Source organism: Euprymna scolopes, chromosome 15 (assembly GCF_053919585.1).
Source record: "Euprymna scolopes isolate OS-2025 chromosome 15, ASM5391958v1, whole genome shotgun sequence".
In the NCBI taxonomy this organism is placed as follows: domain Eukaryota; kingdom Metazoa; phylum Mollusca; class Cephalopoda; order Sepiida; family Sepiolidae; genus Euprymna; species Euprymna scolopes.
In genome coordinates this window covers 129,633,648-129,655,494 of record NC_136496.1, presented here as the reverse complement: position 1 = coordinate 129,655,494, position 21,847 = coordinate 129,633,648, and the positions used below count along the sequence as shown (strand labels likewise).

At 30.6% G+C, this 21,847-nt stretch overlaps 1 protein-coding gene across 3 annotated transcripts in view; it reads right to left on the bottom strand.

Moving 5' to 3' along the window:
• The window catches only part of LOC145294135 (nesprin-1-like), a 1,091,614-nt gene that overhangs the window by 183,588 nt on the left and 886,179 nt on the right, over positions 1-21,847 (bottom strand). For all 3 annotated transcript variants that reach the window (XM_080141241.1, XM_080141242.1, XM_080141243.1), the window contains 5 exons: positions 17,676-17,954; positions 16,628-16,831; positions 12,171-12,272; positions 10,829-10,972; positions 1,617-1,787 (listed from right to left, as the gene is read on the bottom strand). In XM_080141241.1, the coding sequence (XP_079997367.1) occupies positions 1,617-1,787; positions 10,829-10,972; positions 12,171-12,272; positions 16,628-16,831; positions 17,676-17,954 (900 nt within the window). The remainder of the gene's footprint in view (positions 1-1,616; positions 1,788-10,828; positions 10,973-12,170; positions 12,273-16,627; positions 16,832-17,675; positions 17,955-21,847) is intronic.

Sequence of the window (21,847 nt, the reverse complement as noted above, 5' to 3'; positions counted from 1 at the left end):
CGTCGGGTCAAATACATGCTGTCAAGTGAAGAGTATGAATTAATGATGAAACGATTTCAATTTTTTACCCTGATTTGATACAGACGTACGTATGGCAGTTGTATGCAAATGACCGAGCCGTGTGTGAGGAAGGATGAAAAAGATTATAAAAAGAAAAACGTGTGCATAGAATGAAAATCACATTAGGGACACGTGGGTGACGTCACAGCCGAGACGAGAAGTCACGTGTGGTTGAAGAAGGAGGAGGAATAAAGTTTTTTTTCTTAAAACCTGAAACAGTAAGCTGAATTTCTTTCCCCTTCCATTCTTATGTTCCTTGCGATAGCGTACAACATGTTGGGTCCCTACATGTTAACGACTACATTACACAGTTACCTATTCTGTTCTGAATTATCGATTCCGATGCAACTACTGATTTCGACTCTTTTTAAATTTCTAAATATTTAATTTTAGAAGTTTTTTGTTTTTTTAATTTTGGGATTATTGTCAAAATTGTGTCGTGTGTTTGTATAATTTTTGCAAGTGTAAAAGTACACTTTGGAAGGTACACTTTCTAATTTTTATCTAAATTTTTTTTTCTTGTGATTGATTGAAAATAGTAATTTGATAAAACTTTCAGAGATTAAATTTTTTTTTTCTTGTGATTAATTGAAAATAGTAATTTGATAAAACTTTCAGAGATTAAATTTTTTTTTTCTTGTGATTAATTGAAAATAGTAATTTGATAAAACTTTCAGAGATTAAATTTTTTTTTTTTACTTGTGATTAATTGAAAATAGTAATTTGATAAAACTTTCAGAGATTAAATTTTTTTTTTCTTGTGATTAATTGAAAATAGTAATTTGATAAAACTTTCAGAGATTAAATTTTTTTTTTCTTGTGATTAATTGAAAATAGTAATTTGATAAAACTTTCAGAGATTAAATTTTTTTTTTCTTGTGATTAATTGAAAATAGTAATTTGATAAAACTTTCAGAGATTAAATTTTTTTTTTTTACTTGTGATTAATTGAAAATAGTAATTTGATAAAACTTTCAGAGATTAAATTTTTTTTTTACTTGCGATTAATTGAAAATAGTAATTTGATAAAACTTTCAGAGATTAAATTTTTTTTTTACTTGTGATTAATTGAAAATAGTAATTTGATAAAACTTTCAGAGATTAAATTTTTTTTTTTACTTGTGATTAATTGAAAATAGTAATTTGATAAAACTTTCAGAGATTAATTTTTTTTTACTGGGGATACAGTTACAAGACTCAGCATTCCTATCCCGTCATGGTTAATCACCTAAAAAAGTGATGAGTTGGTCGGAATATGGTGAAACAACAACAACAACAACTATGAAGATGAGGATAACCGGATAAAAGAAGTTTTACAAGAAAAAAAAAAGAAAAGAAAAAAAAGAAAAGGAAAAAAGAAAAAAAAGAAAAGAAAAAAAAAGAAAAGAAAAAAAAGAAAAGAAAAAAAAGAAAAGAAAAAAAAGAAAAAAAAAAGAAAAAAAGAAAAGGGGAAAAAAGAAAAGGGGAAAAAAGAAAAGGGGGGAAAAGAAAAGGGGGAAAAAAGAAAATAAAAAAGGAAAAAAAAAGAAAGAAAGGCACCCAATGCTGATTTCTACCTTATGTGCTTTGAGCTGCTGCTTCAGTTGATCAAAGTCTCTCACGACGATTTTCTTCGTCTTTAATTTGTTTTCTGCAACCATCAAGAATTCCGCAAAATCCTTCAGGATCTTTTCATATTGTGAATGAGTAGATGAAGCCTTGAAATAATTCGCTTTTTTATCAACAACCTGAAAACAAACATAAAAAAGTATTGATTTAAAACTTTTGCAAAAAAAATCACTGACAATCAAAATATGATTTAATAAAACTAGAAGACGCCATCTTTTTTTTGTGTGTGTAATTAAAGTTATGTCATCTGAAATTAAAAAAATTAAATTAGCTGCTCCTGATAATCTTTTTATATAAAGTTAGCTGTAATACAACTTCCTATTCCAAGAACTGCAAGCTTGTGGAACTCCCTTCCTGATGCCTGTTTTCTGCCTATCTACAGCTTGATCTTTTCAAGACTAAGGTCAACAGGCATCTCCTGTCTTTGCGATAATTATCTTTCACTCCTGTTAGCTCCTTACATGAAGTGGTTTCCTGCCTTGTTTGGAGCGATTTCCATAAAAATAGAAATAAAATATGTTCATATATTTGTACATATAGGATTTACTTTTAAAAGAATTAACCGAGCATTATATATTTTGAAACACACTTGCTAGGCGTAAAGAGTTCAAATGTGGTTTATATTTAGTTATGTGTAAAGGAAGTAAAAAGTGGGTGGAAAACCGTGAAAAATCAGATTTTTGTGAAATTTTACCAATATTTATTAATTAATGTCTAATAAATATTCCTCAAATTTCAGTTTCTTTTCAGTTTTTGAAAGGATTTTAGGGATAGATTATAGGCATACCTCCCCATACCCACACCAAAATTTTGAAAAGTCACTATGTGCATATTACGAACTGGATTTCCTTAAATGTCAGCTTGGGCTTGATCGTCACCTATTGTAAAATGCCGGAATATGCCAGTGAGATCAAATCTTAAAAATGCTAAGAAACATAACATAAAATAAAAAAAAAACAATAAAATAAAACAATCTACCATGATTTTGATGAATATTCTTTTTTTTTTTTTTCAAGAAAAAGTTTCAAACATTTTCTTTTTTCAAGAGAATTTTAAGGAAAACAATTTATCATTTTTTGTGGGTAAATTTTAATGTTTATTTATTTATTCTTTTTTTTTTAAGAAAAGCTTTAAGAATTTATCAAAAATCGTCTGCTTATTATGTGGTTTCTTATTGGTAACTAATGTTTGTTGTCGTTTTCTGATTGGCTGATCAATTTGACCAACCCTCGGCATATTCCGGCGATATACATAAGTTCCCAGTCATTTACAAGAATTCAGTCCTTAATATTGCAAAAAATTCAAATACACTGAGTTTAAAGCAAAGTAATTAGACATTGTTAGAGCAAGATTCAAAATTTAAATTTATTCTTAAATTCTAAACATTTTTTTATGCAATCAAAATTATGTAATGGATTTTGATGGAATCATGTCTTTTCTAGGGCGACAATTTTATCATTCCATCCTATACTGTAAATGGTAATCAGCTTGTCAAAAAAAAAAAAAAAAAAAAAGAAGCTATCTGTGAAACAATAGAAGAATTACATCGGCCGAAACGTTGTGAGAATAACAACGAAGATGAGAACAGTAGTCCAAACAATGCAAATGATATGAAATTATCAAATCATATCTCAAAAATTCACAAACATATGAAATGTTAAAAATGGAAACTACTTTATGCTCTTTTCTTTTCATAAACGCATCAAACATTTTGAATTCTAACGACTATGAGTTGTTGGTAAAAAAAAAAATTCTTTTGAAGCATTCACCGAAAAGAGGCATGGTGAAAATACACCTGTGAAGGTTGGAGGTTACATTGGCTGAAACGTTGTGAAAAGAAAACAAATAAAAGGGCTAAACTATGGAAAATAAAGTGATGTTTAGTGGTTGTAGTGTAAGGAAAACCACCACTCCCCCCCACCCCCTCAAAGAGGAAAGTTCCCTTGATCCGTTTATTGGAAGGGATTCTAGTGTCACTCAAATTTTTTGTGATATTTGTAAGAATTACTGGTTATGAAGTGATAACTAGTTTGGGTGAAACAAGTGTAAGACAATGATGAGGGATGAGAATTCAGATGCGGAGAAAATGTATTTAAATGGCAAAACTATTGATGTTGAAGTTTCGTTAATTTGATGAAACCACTGGAGTACAGGATGGAGCAGGTGCTAGTATTATTACAAGGCATAGATGGAATAAGTTCAGGGAACGTCTGCCATTACTAACTGTTGATCAAGGGAAGAGTCTATGCTGGTGGTTTATGCAGTGTAATGGTGTGATGGGGGTAGAGGACATGCGTTGCATGAACAGAAATGATATCAGAATAATGATGGATGTGTAATGTGAGTCTTAAAGACAGGCTTAGATCTGATGACCTCAGAGGAAGATTAAATCTGGACAGTATAGAGAGATATGTGCAGGAGATGAATGGTATGGCTTTATTGAAAAGAATGGATGGGAGTTTTACTGCTAGAAGATGTAGAACAGTTGAAGTAGCAAGTTTAGTTCACAAAAGGAGGCCAAGAAAAAATATCAGAAAAATTGATAAGAATGGACTTCAGAGAAAGAGGGATAAATAAAGACCTGGGTAGAGATAGATTAGTTTAGAAATTTCTAAAAGCCGTCCAACACATGCCAGTACTTAAAACAGACGTTTAACCAAATTATCAAATTATCATAAACAAGCCTCATCTAAAAAAAAAAAAAAAAAAAAAATTTGGACAGTAGGCCACATAGTGTTCAATCACAAATGTTAATCACCTTGGCAAATAAAAAAGAACAGGCTAATCGCAAAGTCATAGTGTTTGATATTTGATTCAAGTTCTTTGTTTTCTTCTACTTTTAATTGGTTGCAGCTTTCTTTGTTCTGAAACAAGATAATTTATGGCCTATTTGCTTGTTTCATTTCCATAAGACTTACTATCATAAATATCCGTGGCAATGAGAGCAATCAGGAGTTCAAACATTATTTGTGTACTAGCGGGGGTACCCGGCGTTGCCCGAGTGTTTGTTTCCGGGACGGGGGGGGGGGAGTTTTAAAAAATGTTATGGTAGGTAAGTAGGAAGGATCAAACCCGGAGTCATGAGTAAAAGTAGGAAAATAAAGTGTGAAAAAAAACAACAAAAAAAAAACATCTGCAACGTTAACAGTTCGGCCACCAAGAAAAGTCCATTCCAGTTGTTTAGGAAAAAAAAAAAAAAAAAAAAAAAACGACTACGGTAGGTCGGCGCGAACGTGAAAATATAATGTGAATTGTCCAGCACGCTAACCACTACGCCACAGAGCACTGCAGCTTAGTTTAGTGATTTTAAATAACTTCACATGAAAGAACTACGAAGCCAAACCGGTGTTCTCTTCTCAACTGTTCCTTGTGAACGATCCCCCAACGGTGTTAAGTGGTGGCAGAGGGAGGAGGAATTTATTAGAGAGAAAATATTTTACCACTTCCATTGATCTTAACCGATTTTGGCCGTAACTTCTCAGCAGAAAAAGTATAGAAATCTAAGATTATCGAGGAATTTGAGAAATAATAAGCCTATAACACACCTCAGATATTGTTCTGCCGTTTGTGCATATCATATTTGCATGAAATATCTTGATTTTTAATCCTATTAATGTCAAAATCCGACGGGGAAAAAATGAGTTCATTTTATTTATATAGAGAAGAGAAGAGAAGAGATAAAGGCAACAAGGGAGTTTGAAAAACGAAGAGAAAAGAGAGAATTTATACACACGCATATATATATATATATATATATATATATATATATATATTTAAAGGAGATTAGAACAATAGTCTAAAGAGCAGAGTGTATTTTAATGTAATAGTGAAATTACTAGTTTAATTAAAATACAGGAAAGAAAAAGTGCTCGTTGTATTTGGCTTTTTCAATCACATTACTAAATATATATATATATATATATATATATATATATATTTAAAGGAGATTAGAACAATAGTCTAAAGAGCAGAGTGTATTTTAATGTAATAGTGAAATTACTAGTTTAATTAAAATACAGGAAAGAAAAAGTGCTCGTTGTATTTGGCTTTTTCAATCACATTACTAAATATATATATATATATATATATACAGATATATATATAGTAATTTATAAAATATATATGGCGATTAAGCTACACTGAATATTCTGTGTTTCATCCACTATAGGATTCGTCAAGCTTATGCGCATAAGCCTGACGAATCCTATAGTGGATGAAACGCAGAATATTCAGTGTAGCTTAATCGCCATATATTTTTTATAAATTACTAACTAGCTCTACCTACGTATTGAGCACTTTTGAAGTAAATATTTAAAGTTTACGCATAAATCTATACTTTTGTATATTAAATTTATGTGAGTAAATGAAGTAGTTTATATATATATATATATATATATATATATATATATATATATATATATATATATATATTGGATTAAATCTCCGAAACAACTGATGATCCCTTAAAAATAAATTATTAGTGCTATAGTAAATTCTAGAGCGATCTGGTGCAGTGATTGAATGACTTACTGACTGGATGGTTTTCTAACGAATGATAAAAAATATTTTTTTTGTATAGTTTTAAAGGTTAAAAAATTCAAAGACTATATATATATATATATATATATATATATATAGTCTTTGAAATATATATATTGATTTACAGTGACGTTTATTGCCGCAAGGTCACCAGAGAAGGCAAAGAAGTGCACCAACAGGAAATTCAGCATTCGACAAAACTATGCAATAATTCTTTTATAATCTTAAAGTTGATACAAGATAATCGTGTTGACACACACCAGTTCTCATTAGATCAGTCAAAGTTAAAAGACGTTGAACCTAGTTCGTATGGGACGGATAACCATTTGGGAATATTAGTTGCTGTACATCATCTCCCTTATAAATTAGGTGTCCGCCCAGAGCGAATAAGACATCAGGTTTTACCAAACGTATTAAATCCTAAAGTTTACCTGTCGTTCACAACTACAAAAGTTTAACAATATTCAAAAAATATTTTTTATATAAAAAGTGAATTTATTTTTTTTACAATAAAAAGTGAGGATAATGTTATGAAGATGTTCATGTAATATCCAAGAAAATGTAAGTGAAAAACAAAAAAAAAAAAAAAAAAAAAAAAAAAAAAAAAAGAAACAGCAAATTATCAAACAGAATTTGAAAGGATAATATCAAATAATGCTATTTAAAATTATATTTGCCCTTCCATACAGAAAAATATATTTTGTATCCCTAAGCTTTTTTTTTCACCCCAGATATTTTAATCACACAAAATGTAAAATATTGCTTAGTTTAGAGATTGAGTTTAAAAAATCCACATGATTATTCTAATTGGCCTTACTTTTCAATTTACAAAGTTTCTATTTATTATTCTCAGCCTCTCTCATTGTATTTTGTTTTAAATGAATCGTCTTCTTTGATGGCTTTGATAAACTACTAGGATTGACTTTCACTCTAGACTTGAAATGGGAGACTTACATCAAATCTGTGGATAAGATCATTCCACTATTCGAGAAAGTACTTTAATAATTACAATGAACCTTCTCAACCACTGATTGCCATGGCTAATGATTGCCCAAAAGTACTTCCCTAAAGCTCCTAGAGTTAACATTCACAGACAACATGAATTGGAACAAATTGAGGCAATTGCCAAGGCTGCTGCAGAGAGATGGACTCTCTCTACTGTGCTAAAAAGCTACTTACACCTGAGAGTATCCTGTATCTCTACAAGGCCACGGTTCGCCCATGCATGGAGTATTGTTGCCACATCTTCGCTGGCACATCCACCACTAGTCTTTCATTCCTGGACAGAGTTCAAAGGGTCGACAACCTGGTAGGTCCTGAACTATCTACTAAACTCCAACCTCTGTCCCATCGCCGAAACGTGGCATCCGTGTACCTGTTTTACAAGTATTTCAATGGCAAGTGTTCTGACGAACTCCAAGCACTAGTACCCTCTCGATGAACCTGACAAGCAGCAAAATCCACCCCTACACTGTAGAGATCCCTAGATGTCATAAAGCCTTCTGCTCTAATAGCTTTTTCTCTCGGCTTCACTTTGGAATTCCCTCCCGGGCCCCTGCTTCCCTGACTGCACTGACATGCAGAAATTTAAGTGTAATCTGAACAGACACCTCACTGCTCAATTCATAAATAGTATTCCTGCAAATCTGGTCCCAAATAGTAACCCCTCACGTCTAAGTAGCCCTGTGCCTTGTTTGGGATGAAATGACAAGAAAACAAAAGAAACATGACTCTTGACACAACTTTCTGCATATATAAGTCAGATATACTCTAAGATGGAATACTATTGTTATATTGAGGGAGAAAAAACGGCCACGCATACAATCTTTTACTGCATTGAACTTCAACTGTTTTGGAAGCATATCAATGAGTTGACGACTCACATTGATCCAAACAGTCAGTGCCATTGGGCATTTCATATATAGCTTGCAAGTTTGGCCAGTAATGGGAGAGAGAGATGAATAGTGTTTCTCGCGATCTTAGCCGTAGCTAAAATGATGGTATCGATGGAGCATTTGAAGAGTTTTATTTTTATTAGGATCTAATTCCTGTTTTCAAGCATCAGCTTAAGATTAAAATTAGCTGTGATAGAAAGATATCAAATCCCAGGAAATACAACTTGTGTGTATAAAATAGAGTCAAATATGTATATATATAGTTCCTGGCTAAGCATATCACACATGGTTCTGAATCTTGTTGGATCCTAACCCTAACCTGATTAATCAACATTTATTTCTCTAAAATGTTTTTCCTAAATATTTAAATAATTCTCTTTATGAATGCTTAGAGAAAGAATTACTTTCTTCTTTTTAGCAGTGCTATCTAATTTACTCACGTGTATGCATATACCACAAACACATAAATTGAATGGCAAATAAGTGTCTTTACTTCTAAATAATAATAATAATAATAATTGTAAATTGACTATCTTCCCACTACCCCTCAAAAAAAAAAAAAAAAAAAACTAGAGCCAGCATCGACTGGTACTACACCAAATAGTTGTGAAAAGTCAAGGAGGATGGAAAAATCGAGGAGAGAATGCTAATCAGATCTTCACTGGATGAGTGTGAAGAGGACTGGGACCTTGGGGAGGCTTGTTGCCACTCAGATTCCAGTGATGACTATTGGTTATTGCCAGCAAGAAGTCAATGGCAAGTGACTGTTGTGATAATGCAAATTCATTTGCAAAGGTTATCAAAAAAAGGTGGATAGTACTGGAAATCTGGAGAGACTTGTTGCCACTCAGACTCCAAAGAACACCACTTATTTTTAGTTATGCAAAAAGAATGTCATAACAGATATGTCACAGTTTATGAATTATCAAATAAAGTCAAAGTAAAATATTAAAAAAAAAAAAATGGCAGCGGCTGTGACCCAACAGGTCACAAGTATGTTTAGTAAACTTTTTAAAATAGTGATTTTATGGACTTCTATTACGACCTTATTACAACCTTCGAAGTAAACAAATTGTATTCCATTCATCATTTTTAATCCTCTCATAATATTCTTTATCATTCAACTAACAATATATTCAGCTGATTAAACGCAATAGGTTGTGGCAATTAGTCATCATCATCATCATCATCAGTGTCGGGATGATTAATTGGAATCGAGAATTGGAAAAATTGGAAGGTTTTTTTTTTTTTTTTTTTTTTTTTATTACATTTTCACCCCAAACAAGGCAAATTGCCACTTTGGTGTAGGGGGCTACTATCAGGGGCAACAACTACTGGGGTACTATGTAGGGATTAGGGCAGCAAGGTGTCGGTTCACGTTACACTTGAACTTCTGCACGTCAGTACTGTTGGGGAAGCAGGGACCTGGAATGGAATTCCAGAGTCTTGCGGTTCTGGGGAAGAAACTATTGGAGTAAAAAGATCTTTTACATCTAGGGACCTCTACAGTGTGGGGGTGGGATCTAGTAGCCTGTCGGGTTTGTCGAGGGTGCTCGCGTCGTGGGGGCACAAGTGATTGCAGTTCGTCAGAGCATTCACCACTAAAATACTTGTAGAAAAGGCAGAGGGATGCAACATTTCGTCGATGGGACAGAGGCTGAAGCTTAGATGCCAGTTCAGGGCCTATCAGGTTTGCGACTCTCTTTTGAACCTTGTCAAGGAGCGAGAGACTAGTAGCAGATGCACCAGCCCAGATGTGGCAGCAATACTCCATACATGGGCGAATGGTGGCCTTATAGAGGTACAGGATACTTTCGGGTGTTAGTAGTTTTCTAGCACGGTAGAGAGAGCCTACCTTTCTTGCAGCGGCCCTGGCAATGCCTTCAATGTAATTGTTCCAACTCATGTTTCCTTTGTTTGCTTTTCGGTTTTATTTTGTTTAAAACTTAGTTTTATATTACTGGCACTACAGATAAAAATATTAATATTTAATGATTTTGAATTACGAGTAAAATTAAAATCTTTAGATTACTCTTACACAAGGGTATTTTTATGTTCGCAAAAATATATGCCTATAATATGTGTTTTTACGATTATCTGAAAATAAAATCATAAAACATAACTCTAGAATTATATGTTAAAATATTTTAAAAGAATCAGAATAAGCAATTTAGAACAGAATTGGTAATTGTATCGAAATCAGGAAAAATATTAAAATCGTCCCATCAGTAATCATCATCATCATCGATTTAATGTGTTTTAAATGCTGGCCTGTTTTGGATAGTTTGTAGAAATTGGCTTCCAAATTAACTTACCTCTGGTCAGGTCTTTATTTATCCTTCTTTCTCTTTAGTCCATCCTCACTACCTCCCATGTTTTCCTTGGTCTGGACTGAATCTGCCACTACAATTGTTTTATATCTACTAACCCAGAAACTCTCATCCATTCTTTCACTGTGACCATACCATCGAAGACTACTCTTCAGCACACATCATCCTATACTAGATTTAATTTTGATTTGAGGTCAAGTCCGTCTTAAGACTTTCATTACCCATCCAGTTTATCATTCTCATATCATTTCTCTCCATGCAACAAATGTCCTCAACTCTCACCAGGTTTCACTTCCATGCATCATCACACTGCATACACATGCCTAATAAACCCTAACTCTTAATCAACATCGGTAAATCCTTGTAAACAAGAGTTTTTAAAAAATGCATACTCACCTGTCCTTTAGCATCCATGAAGGCCATTTGTAGGTTGGTAAAATCACTGGCTACCCAATTTGGGATGCTAAGGTCAAGATCGTCATCGATCGATTTGAACTTCGATAAATTGATTTCCAGCTCTTTCAGCTGCCTTTCTATATTCTGTCAAAAAGAATCAAAACAAAAAATAAGAGTTTGCAATGTCTAGCGTCATACAACATTTTCATGGACAAAGTTTCTTTGCAAGGACTTCCTGCATGTGCAACACATTGCTGCAGAATTGTTTCCCTGTTGGTACAAATTTGGTTGTCTTCAAGTCTAATGTTATTAAATATTTGTTTAAAACTTCCCCATAAACAACACGTTTGTGAATATGATCAGCATCAATACTCAAAGATTTTAATAAACAAAACGCGTATAAATTACGTTTCATTATTTTTTTCTTTTATCCGCGTCTAAATTGTCTTTTGTTGTCAACTTAATGCATTTGTCTTATGCAGACGAAAATTCAGGCAGGATCAACATCAGAATCCGTCATACTCTGGTCGTCTCTGCATAAAACAAGTAAAAGCATTACAGACACAAACGTAAATCAAAAGAATGAGGATAATAATGTTGCTGTTATGCATGTGCAACCGCCATTGATTTGGGTTTTATCGACCACAATCTTCCCTAATTTTGTCCGCAACAGCCGAGCTTTGTTGCTCTCGGTGTTGAAGGTAAAAATTTACCATCTTGCACGTCTAACAGATAACCAACAAGAATGGCTTTGTGCAGATTACACAATCTGATGTTTATGAACTCTGTGCAGATGATCGATTCACTATCACTCAGACCCCAGGGAAAGCCACTGTTGATTATTTACAAAAAGTCACCGGAAACGAGTGGCGTGAGAATAAACAAAACTGGAATACTTGAGCAAACTTGCTATTACTCAAACTCAAGGGAAGATACTGATTATTATTAGCTCGTGTGAGGACACCAAGGGGGTTACAATGATAATTGTTGCATTACTGACATGAGCAATAAAAAAATGTGTTACTTTATTCGTTTTTTTTATTCTTTTATTAAAGAGTCACCATTTATTAAGTCCCAAAAGCCACTCGAAGATAATGGTTAAATGAGTGTCAGGTGGACAACAGAAGAATGATGGTGGTGATTGGACAGAATCTGATCATTTAAGAGGGCAATCCAATAAGACTTTGTTTACATTGGACTTGAAAGCGACCCTGTTGTAGTCAGCTGGGAAAGCAACCCCGCAATACAGTGTTCCATGGGCGGTTCTTGAAAGGAATTTTTTGACATTAAAATGATTTGTGTTGCCTTTTATAAAAGTAAATAGCATCAATACTCAACCTACCTCCATTTGCTCAATCACAGCACTGAAGGATTCCTCGCTATCTCTTGTGTTGCATTTGTTGCTAATGTTATTAACATCATTCTTCAGTTTGGTCATTTTTTCCTGAAAACAAATATTTTAGGAATATATTTAGAATTTATTAAAATATTTTAGGAACATATTTAGAATTTATTAAAATATTTTAGGAACATATTTGGAATTTATGAAAATATTTTAGGAACATATTTAGAATTTATTAAAATATTTTAGGAACATATTTGGAATTTATTAAAATATTTTAGGAACATATTTGGAATTTATTAAAATATTTTAGGAACATATTTGGACTTTATTAAAATATTTTAGGAACATATTTGGAATTTATTAAAATATTTTAGGAACATATTTGGAATTTATTAAAATATTTTAGGAACATATTTGGAATTTATTAAAATATTTTAGGAACATATTTGGAATTTATTAAAATATTTTAGGAACATATTTGGAATTTATTAAAATATTTTAGGAACATATTTGGAATTTATTAAAATATTTTAGGAACATATTTGGACTTTATTAAAATATTTTAGGAACATATTTGGAATTTATTAAAATATTTTAGGAGCATATTTGGAATTTATTAAAATATTTTAGGAACATATTTGGACTTTATTAAAATATTTTAGGAACATATTTGGAATTTATTAAAATATTTTAGGAACATATTTGGAATTTATTAAAATATTTTAGGAACATATTTGGAATTTATTAAAATATTTTAGGAACATATTTAGAATTTATTAAAATATTTTAGGAACATATTTGGAATTTATTAAAATATTTTAGGAACATATTTGGAATTTATTAAAATATTTTAGGAACATATTTGGAATTTATTAAAATATTTTAGGAACATATTTGGAATTTATTAAAATATTTTAGGAGCATATTTGGAATTTATTAAAATATTTTAGGAACATATTTGGAATTTATTAAAATATTTTAGGAACATATTTGGAATTTATTAAAATATTTTAGGAGCATATTTGGAATTTATTAAAATATTTTAGGAACATATTTGGAATTTATTAAAATATTTTAGGAACATATTTGGACTTTATTAAAATATTTTAGGAACATATTTGGAATTTATTAAAATATTTTAGGAACATATTTGGAATTTATTAAAATATTTTAGGAACATATTTGGAATTTATTAAAATATTTTAGGAACATATTTGGAATTTATTAAAATATTTTAGGAACATATTTGGACTTTATTAAAATATTTTAGGAACATATTTGGAATTTATTAAAATATTTTAGGAACATATTTGGAATTTATGAAAATATTTTAGGAACATATTTAGAATTTATTAAAATATTTTAGGAACATATTTGGAATTTATTAAAATATTTTAGGAACATATTTGGAATTTATTAAAATATTTTAGGAACATATTTGGACTTTATTAAAATATTTTAGGAACATATTTGGAATTTATTAAAATATTTTAGGAACATATTTGGAATTTATTAAAATATTTTAGGAACATATTTGGAATTTATTAAAATATTTTAGGAACATATTTAGAATTTATTAAAATATTTTAGGAACATATTTGGAATTTATTAAAATATTTTAGGAACATATTTGGACTTTATTAAAATATTTTAGGAACATATTTGGAATTTATTAAAATATTTTAGGAGCATATTTGGAATTTATTAAAATATTTTAGGAGCATATTTGGAATTTATTAAAATATTTTAGGAACATATTTGGAATTTATTAAAATATTTTAGGAACATATTTAGAATTTATTAAAATATTTTAGGAACATATTTGGAATTTATTAAAATATTTTAGGAACATATTTGGACTTTATTAAAATATTTTAGGAACATATTTGGAATTTATTAAAATATTTTAGGAGCATATTTGGAATTTATTAAAATATTTTAGGAACATATTTGGAATTTATTAAAATATTTTAGGAGCATATTTGGAATTTATTAAAATATTTTAGGAACATATTTAGAATTTATTAAAATATTTTAGGAACATATTTGGAATTTATTAAAATATTTTAGGAACATATTTGGAATTTATTAAAATATTTTAGGAACATATTTGGACTTTATTAAAATATTTTAGGAACATATTTGGAATTTATTAAAATATTTTAGGAGCATATTTGGAATTTATTAAAATATTTTAGGAACATATTTGGACTTTATTAAAATATTTTAGGAACATATTTGGACTTTATTAAAATATTTTAGGAACATATTTGGAATTTATTAAAATATTTTAGGAACATATTTGGAATTTATTAAAATATTTTAGGAACATATTTGGAATTTATGAAAATATTTTAGGAGCATATTTGGAATTTATTAAAATATTTTAGGAACATATTTGGACTTTATTAAAATATTTTAGGAACATATTTGGACTTTATTAAAATATTTTAGGAACATATTTGGACTTTATTAAAATATTTTAGGAACATATTTGGAATTTATTAAAATATTTTAGGAACATATTTGGAATTTATTAAAATATTTTAGGAACATATTTGGACTTTATTAAAATATTTTAGGAACATATTTGGACTTTATTAAAATATTTTAGGAACATATTTGGAATTTATTAAAATATTTTAGGAACATTCTTAGAAATTTATCAAAAGTCAAAATACTTTATTTCATTTCAACTTGATTTTACTTTACACAACAAATGCGCCATATTTTTTACATACTACATAAGGATTTTTTCCAGTTTGTGGAAGGTTTGGTGCAAAAGTTTATAATGGTTTGTTGAATGGGCATTTCAAACGATTGTAATTAATTTGATGCATATTACTATTACTCAAACATATTACCATGATTCATTTAGAACTTTTTCTTTTCAGATTATTAAAGCATCATTTATATTATTTCTGCAATATTTTCACCCATGTTGACCTGGAAATGAACTTCCTTAGTCAACAGAAATGGATTCATCTTCCATCATGATAATGCTTGTCCTCACACAGCACTACTGATGAAAGATCTCTGAGGAGAATTTGGTTGGGAAATTTTGCTACATCCTGCATATTCTTTTCATCTTCGGATTATTACTTATTTCAAGAATTACAAAACCATTTCGATTATTTTCGAATAACATCATGAGAGGAGATTGAATATAAGTTAGATTAATATTTCATATCAAAACCTAAAGAATTTTACAAGCAAGGCATCTATAAGCTCATTGACAGATTCAATTTATAGAGAACAAAGATGGTTGTTGTTAGGAATAAAGATTTTCGAAAACAGTTTTTTCATGTTGAAAATGAAATTTTAAATCAGTAAACATTTCTGCACTAGTTGGATATATGTATGAGAGTTGTTTAGTATTATTGGACAGGGCTAATGTTCAGGAGAGCTGGAGAAAACCTACAAAATTATCGGGTATTAAGGTCCTTATTTGCCTGCCTCTGCAAGATGCCAAAGTTAAACATGGTGTCGATTTTTTATGTGGGGAAAATACATCTCTTGAAGCAAGGACAAAACAGATGCTACACTTTGAATTATTTATTCACATGTAATAAAAAGAAATGAATCCAAATTTTACAAGTTAGATATAAGATCCTCAAAAGTGTGGAGAGTTGGAAGTAGTTTGCCATCCTACTTTTACCTTTTAACTTTTAACTAGACGCAGTTTGATTCATTCGTTCAAGCACTGTTCCTTTGACTTCAGCAGTCACCACAATACCACATTTACTTTGCATAAAATATTGCTGAAAGTTTACAAATGATATTTACTATTTCATTGGAAAAAGATGGGGAATGGGACAAAAAAAAAAAATCAAAAATCAAAGAAACAAAATAAAGTCCGAGACGAGTTGGTAACCCTCCTACCATTTTTAATAGCTCACTGTCGAATGCATTCCGGTTTGTTTAGAACTAAAAAAAGAATATCAATCGTTAAATGGAAGTAAGATTTAAGTGGAAGCAAAAAGAAACAGGGGTGGGATTTGGGAGTGGATGATGTCCTTCCAAGATAAATACAATTTACGGAAGCAAAGAGAGGGAAAAAGTGGGGAGTTGGCATCTTAGAGGATATTACATTTTGATCTTAGCCAAAAAGAGGGGACTTTGATATTCGCCTGAAGTCTAGGAAGTTCATTTGGGTCTTCTATAACTCAGAAAGTATTATTTTCATAATTATTTTTTTGTGTGGAAATCGCTCCAGACAAGGTATGAAGCTACTTTATGTAAAGACCTAAAAAATATTACTTCAAGGTAAAAAACTAGCCTATGATAAATGTTAGATGGATACATTCCGCCCCCAAAACAGCAATTCTTCCCTTTTTATTTCAGAAACATAGCCGATGGAATGTGAGGACTAAAGAACATAATAAGGGAAGCGAGAGTAACGAATCTGCCGAAGGTAACATGTTTCATGTAGAACAGATAAAAACACATCTCACCTCGTAACGTTTCCAGGTATTCATGTCACTAGCATGAATTTCAAGCTGGGACATAAGCAACAAGATTCGGTCTTTGACTTGCGATAAACTATCATTCATCAAGGCTCTGTCATTTTCCGATAATGTCTGGTTGAGTTTTTCACATATTGGTGCTAACGATTTCTTCATTTTCTCTTGGTAGTCATTAATGCTATGACGAATCATCTGAAAGAGATAAAAATAAACATAATGCAATTCTTAAATAAAAATGAGGAATTTGAAACTTTCTGTGATAAATTATTCACAAGTGTAAACATGATTTGCCAATTTGTATTATTAAAAAAAAATAAATAGAAGAAGATGTTTTATGTAGTTTAACCCTCCTTTCTCACTTAACACACAAACTAATATCATTCCCAGATGTATTATTTGGATTATTCAAGCTATTGATCTCATTTGAATGTTATTCTCACAACGTTTCAGCTTATGTAAACTTCGGCCATCTTCAGGTGCATCTTGTCAAATCCAATTCCTAACGTTTCCAGGGGTTCATATCTCCAGAATAAATTTCAATCTGATACATAAGCACCAAGGACACATAGCGCAACAGATAAAGGTGCTAAGTGTAATCAGTTTTAAATTGCAATCTTCTGTAGGTTGAAGATTCAGTCTTCAGTAAAGGTGATACTAAGAATAAAATGATGAATTATTTAAGATTTCTACCATGTCATGGCTGACAAAATTAGATTAAACTATCCCATGTACGGATTCGCAAATTCAAAGAGATGCACCTGAATAAGATTGGAGGTTACATTGACTGAAACGTTGTTAGAATAACATCCATGATGAGAACAACAGTCCAAATATTTCAAATAACAAAAATTATCTTCACCTCAAAATTTTTAAAAAACATAATTTGTCAAATGCTCCAGTTTAATATCTATTTCTAAGCTCATTGAAAAAATGGTTGGATCATTCTATCACTCCAGAAAATACCTGACTCTTGAAATCTTGTTTAGTGGCTTTGCAGATCAGGAGTTAGATATACATAATTCCAACAAATACTTACTTCATTCTCCGCCAACTTCTGTTGGATGTTATTCTTCGGTGGAACCATGAAGATGCGGGTCTCAAAATGGTCCAACCATTCTGAAAGAGTCAGCAGTAATTTCTTCAGTTCTTCATTCACAGCTAAAACTCGCGGATCCTTTGCTGGCAAATTCTGATTTTTGTTCCAACAGTCATTCAAATTCGCCAGAGATTGTTCAGCATGACGCATGTGAGTGAGAGACTTTTCGTCTTTCATGCCGTCGCCATTGTTGTAGAGATATCGGGCAGAAGCAAAGTGCTGCAATGTGAAAAAAAAAAGTTTTAATGGGCAGGCAACAAATCAGGTTAGTTTGTCTGTTTCAAATAGCAAACCAATCTGCTTTTGATGTAGTTAATGTCAAAGAAAAATACTAAGAACCAATTATACAGTTAATTTGAATGATACTAAGAGTTGAAAGAATAATAATAATAATATTATTATCATTATTTGCCCCAACTCCTTTTTGCCAACTCCTGACTTCAACTATAACCTTCATCGACTGTTCCCACTTTGTCTCAGCTGTCCAAAAAAGAAGACTGCCCTATGTTTTCCCCTTCATTCCTTTTCACAGCCGTCATTGTCCACATATGCAAATTAATGACATATGTATATTAATAAACTATCTATAAATGAAGGATTTTATTTTCTCTTTTCTTCCTTGATTTCATCACTCAACAAGATAGACAAACGCGCCGTCATTTGTGTGAGTCATGCTTTGCATTACTTTCAACACATAATTGAACACACACTGCTATTTATATCTTCCTTCCACAATGGAAAAATGACACTAAATGTATATATATATATATATATATATATATATATATATATATATATATATATATGCAGCAGCAGCCGCCATAACATAAGGGACGAAAACAAGAAAAGCATAAATATGTTTATTACTTAAAAAGTAATGCAGGATTCACAATGAAATTTTTAATGAATAAAAATGAGGGTGTAATTTATAAATATTATACGAAGTTTAATTTTGTTTTTTAATAAAGATAAAATGGAACAAAGGATATAAACTATAAACTACAGACATCCAAAACATTACAAAAAAAAAATAAAAATTGTAAGAATGTTTTTTTAAAAGAAAACAGTTTTGGAACTGCCGCATTAATTGCCCGCAAATTTCATGAAGAGACAGTTAATCAGCTTTGTAGGTTAAAAATGCAGAATTGCACGGCTGTGTTTCATCTTTGGAGCCTCTTATTTCAAAGCAAAACCAAAGAACATTTCGTTTGAACAGACACACAATGGGATAAAGTCCACTTCAGTGACGAAACCAAATTTGATATATTCGGTTTTAACGGCAAAACTTACGTATGTCGTAGAACAGGTCAAAGATTTTGTTCCCAATGTGTCAAGAAAATCGTTAGATCATGTTGTCGACAATGCAGAAAAGTCATTAAAAATAAAGGGATGTTTACGAAATATTACATTTTGTTGATATTTTATTCATAATCAAGTATTAACAAGATCATGACTATATATATCAAATTTGGTTTTTCCATGAACAATGCTTCTTTCTTAGAACTGCACGCCTGTGGAACTCTGTTCCGTCTGCCTGCTTCCCACCGGACTACAACTTGGATGTCTTCAAGTCCAATGTTAACAAATTCCTAATGAACCGCCCCCTTAAGTAAACACTTCATCAAATCTCCACACTAACGTAATGTACTTGCAAAAATCCTTATCCCTGAGTGGCTTCCGGGCCTTGATAAGTGGTGATCACTGTGTAAAAAAAAAAAAATCATGACTTAACTTTTGTCCTTTGTTCCATTAAATCTTTATGTAAAAAAAAACCCCAATTATTTAAAATGTTATAATTTTGTATAATATTTATTTGCCACCCTACTTTTTATTTGTTAAAAATTCCATTGTTAATCATGTATTATTTTTTAAGTAATAAATATTACAGCAGCAGTAATTTATAAAATATATATGGCGATTAAGCTACACTGAATATTCCGCGTTTCATCCACTCTAGGACTCCTCATGTTACATGATAAGGGATGTCCCCTTTTCATGGAAGTATAAAAATAGAGAGATTAGTTAAAATGAAAATAAAATTGTTAGAAAGAATGTGGATAATAAAATATTGGTTAAATAAATTAGATATGTAGGTTGAATTCTTTTGTGAAAACAACAAAAGAAAAATAGGTTATTGGGAAATCATAATGTCGGAAACGTGCAAAGTCGCGCATGTTGGTGACACGTGAATTTTGCACACGTTGGCCAGACATGCATGGATTTCTCAATATAGGAAGTGAGAGTTAGTTAGTTAGTTAGTGAGTCAGTGAGAAACTCAGAGAGGGTCTGGGAATTCGAACGTCTAGGAAGCGAGACGATCACTTTGAAACTAAAATGTGAAGCTTTGAATTCTTGATGAGAAAACCACGGCCGGTCGTGTGAAGAAATAAAACCATCATGTGTTTTTGTAAAACGTTGTCTTGTGTCGTGATTCTACAAAAAGGACAATTGAATTGTTATTATATGTCCAGTGTTATAAAATGTCTTTTCATACACATCTCGACATCTCATATCGACAATGTGAATCTACATCTCATGTCTACACAATGCCTGAACAGTGAACACTATCTCCTCACTCAAAGAGTTTCTCCTCCTTCTTCTTCTTCAACACATCTAAGAATGAACTTTTAATATATAACAATCTCTCATAACATGAACAATCTCTGAGTCTTTCAACATCCCTCTTAATAAATCTCTCTTACAACAACATCTCTCTCTACACGACATCACTTGTAATAAGACAATCTCTCTCTAAGACTCTCTCTTTTAATGAAAACCCTATATAATTCTCAGGCTTATGCGCATAAGCCTGAGGAGTCTTAGAGTGGATGAAACGCCGAATATTCAGTGTAGCTTAATCGCCATATATATTTTATAAATTACTAGCTGGCTCTACCTACGTATTGAGCACTTTTGAAGTAAATACTTAAAGTTTACACATAAATCTATACTTTTGTATATTAATTTTATATGAGTAAATTTAGTAGTTATATATATATATATATATATATTAGTTATGGGACGATTCCAATACAGTTATCGATTCTGTACTAAATTCCCGATTCTGATTAATTATAAATCTCTAAATATTTAATTATTATTATTGATTTTTGCCTCTAACTGTAAAAACATATGGTAAATGTTCCAAACATAAAAAGAAAACACTTATGTAGATGATCCAGAGTTTTTACTGGTAGTTTAACATCTTTAAATATTTATTATTTTATCAATATTACGATCAGTGGAATATATTACTTTAAACAAAATCAAATAAAAAATAATTAAAAGAATCGTTTTTGGCATCGGAAAATATTTTTATGATTCCGATGCCCCCAAGAGTTCCGATTTTTCTGATTCCCGATTCTGATTGATCGTCCCAACCCTGATATATATATATATATATATATATATATATATATATATATATATAAGTTCTCACACGAAAGAGCAGGGCACAAAATATTTTAAATAATAATAATAGAATAACAAAGACTTTCGCTGGCAAGGACTACTATTGACGGTAATCAGTGATACAGTCCTTTTGAAATTTTCATCTCTATTTTTCTCGTTATGTACTGAATATTTTTAATGAAACCTATATGAAATATGTTACTTATTAAATTTTAAAGATTTTCTATTCTGAAAGAAGTTTAAAAAATTTAATCTAAAAATTCAGATTTTCTCATTATTCAGACCTGTATTACAAAGAGGGGGTTGCAAAAATGAGTTGTGGTGTGAGGAGAAATACAAACTGAAATAGAGAGGAGAGTTTTAAAATATAATCTTAAAAAGATAAGATACAAGTTAGAAAAGCATTTCATCCAAGGCATGAAAATTGTTAAATAAAATGTTTTTACTATAGGCTTAAAAATAAAGGTACAAGATTCAATTTGAAATTTATTTATCTTCAAAGTGCACTTTTATACATTTTACAAAGTAAGGTATAAAAATTTAATTTAAATTGAATCAAAAAATTACCTGGGATTTATTTTATTTATTTTATGTAATGTACATTTTGTTGCAATTTAAAAACATTATCTTTAATCTAGTAATTATTTATATAGATATAAAATTTTCAATTATTTTTTTAAAGTGCAACAGGATGTACATTA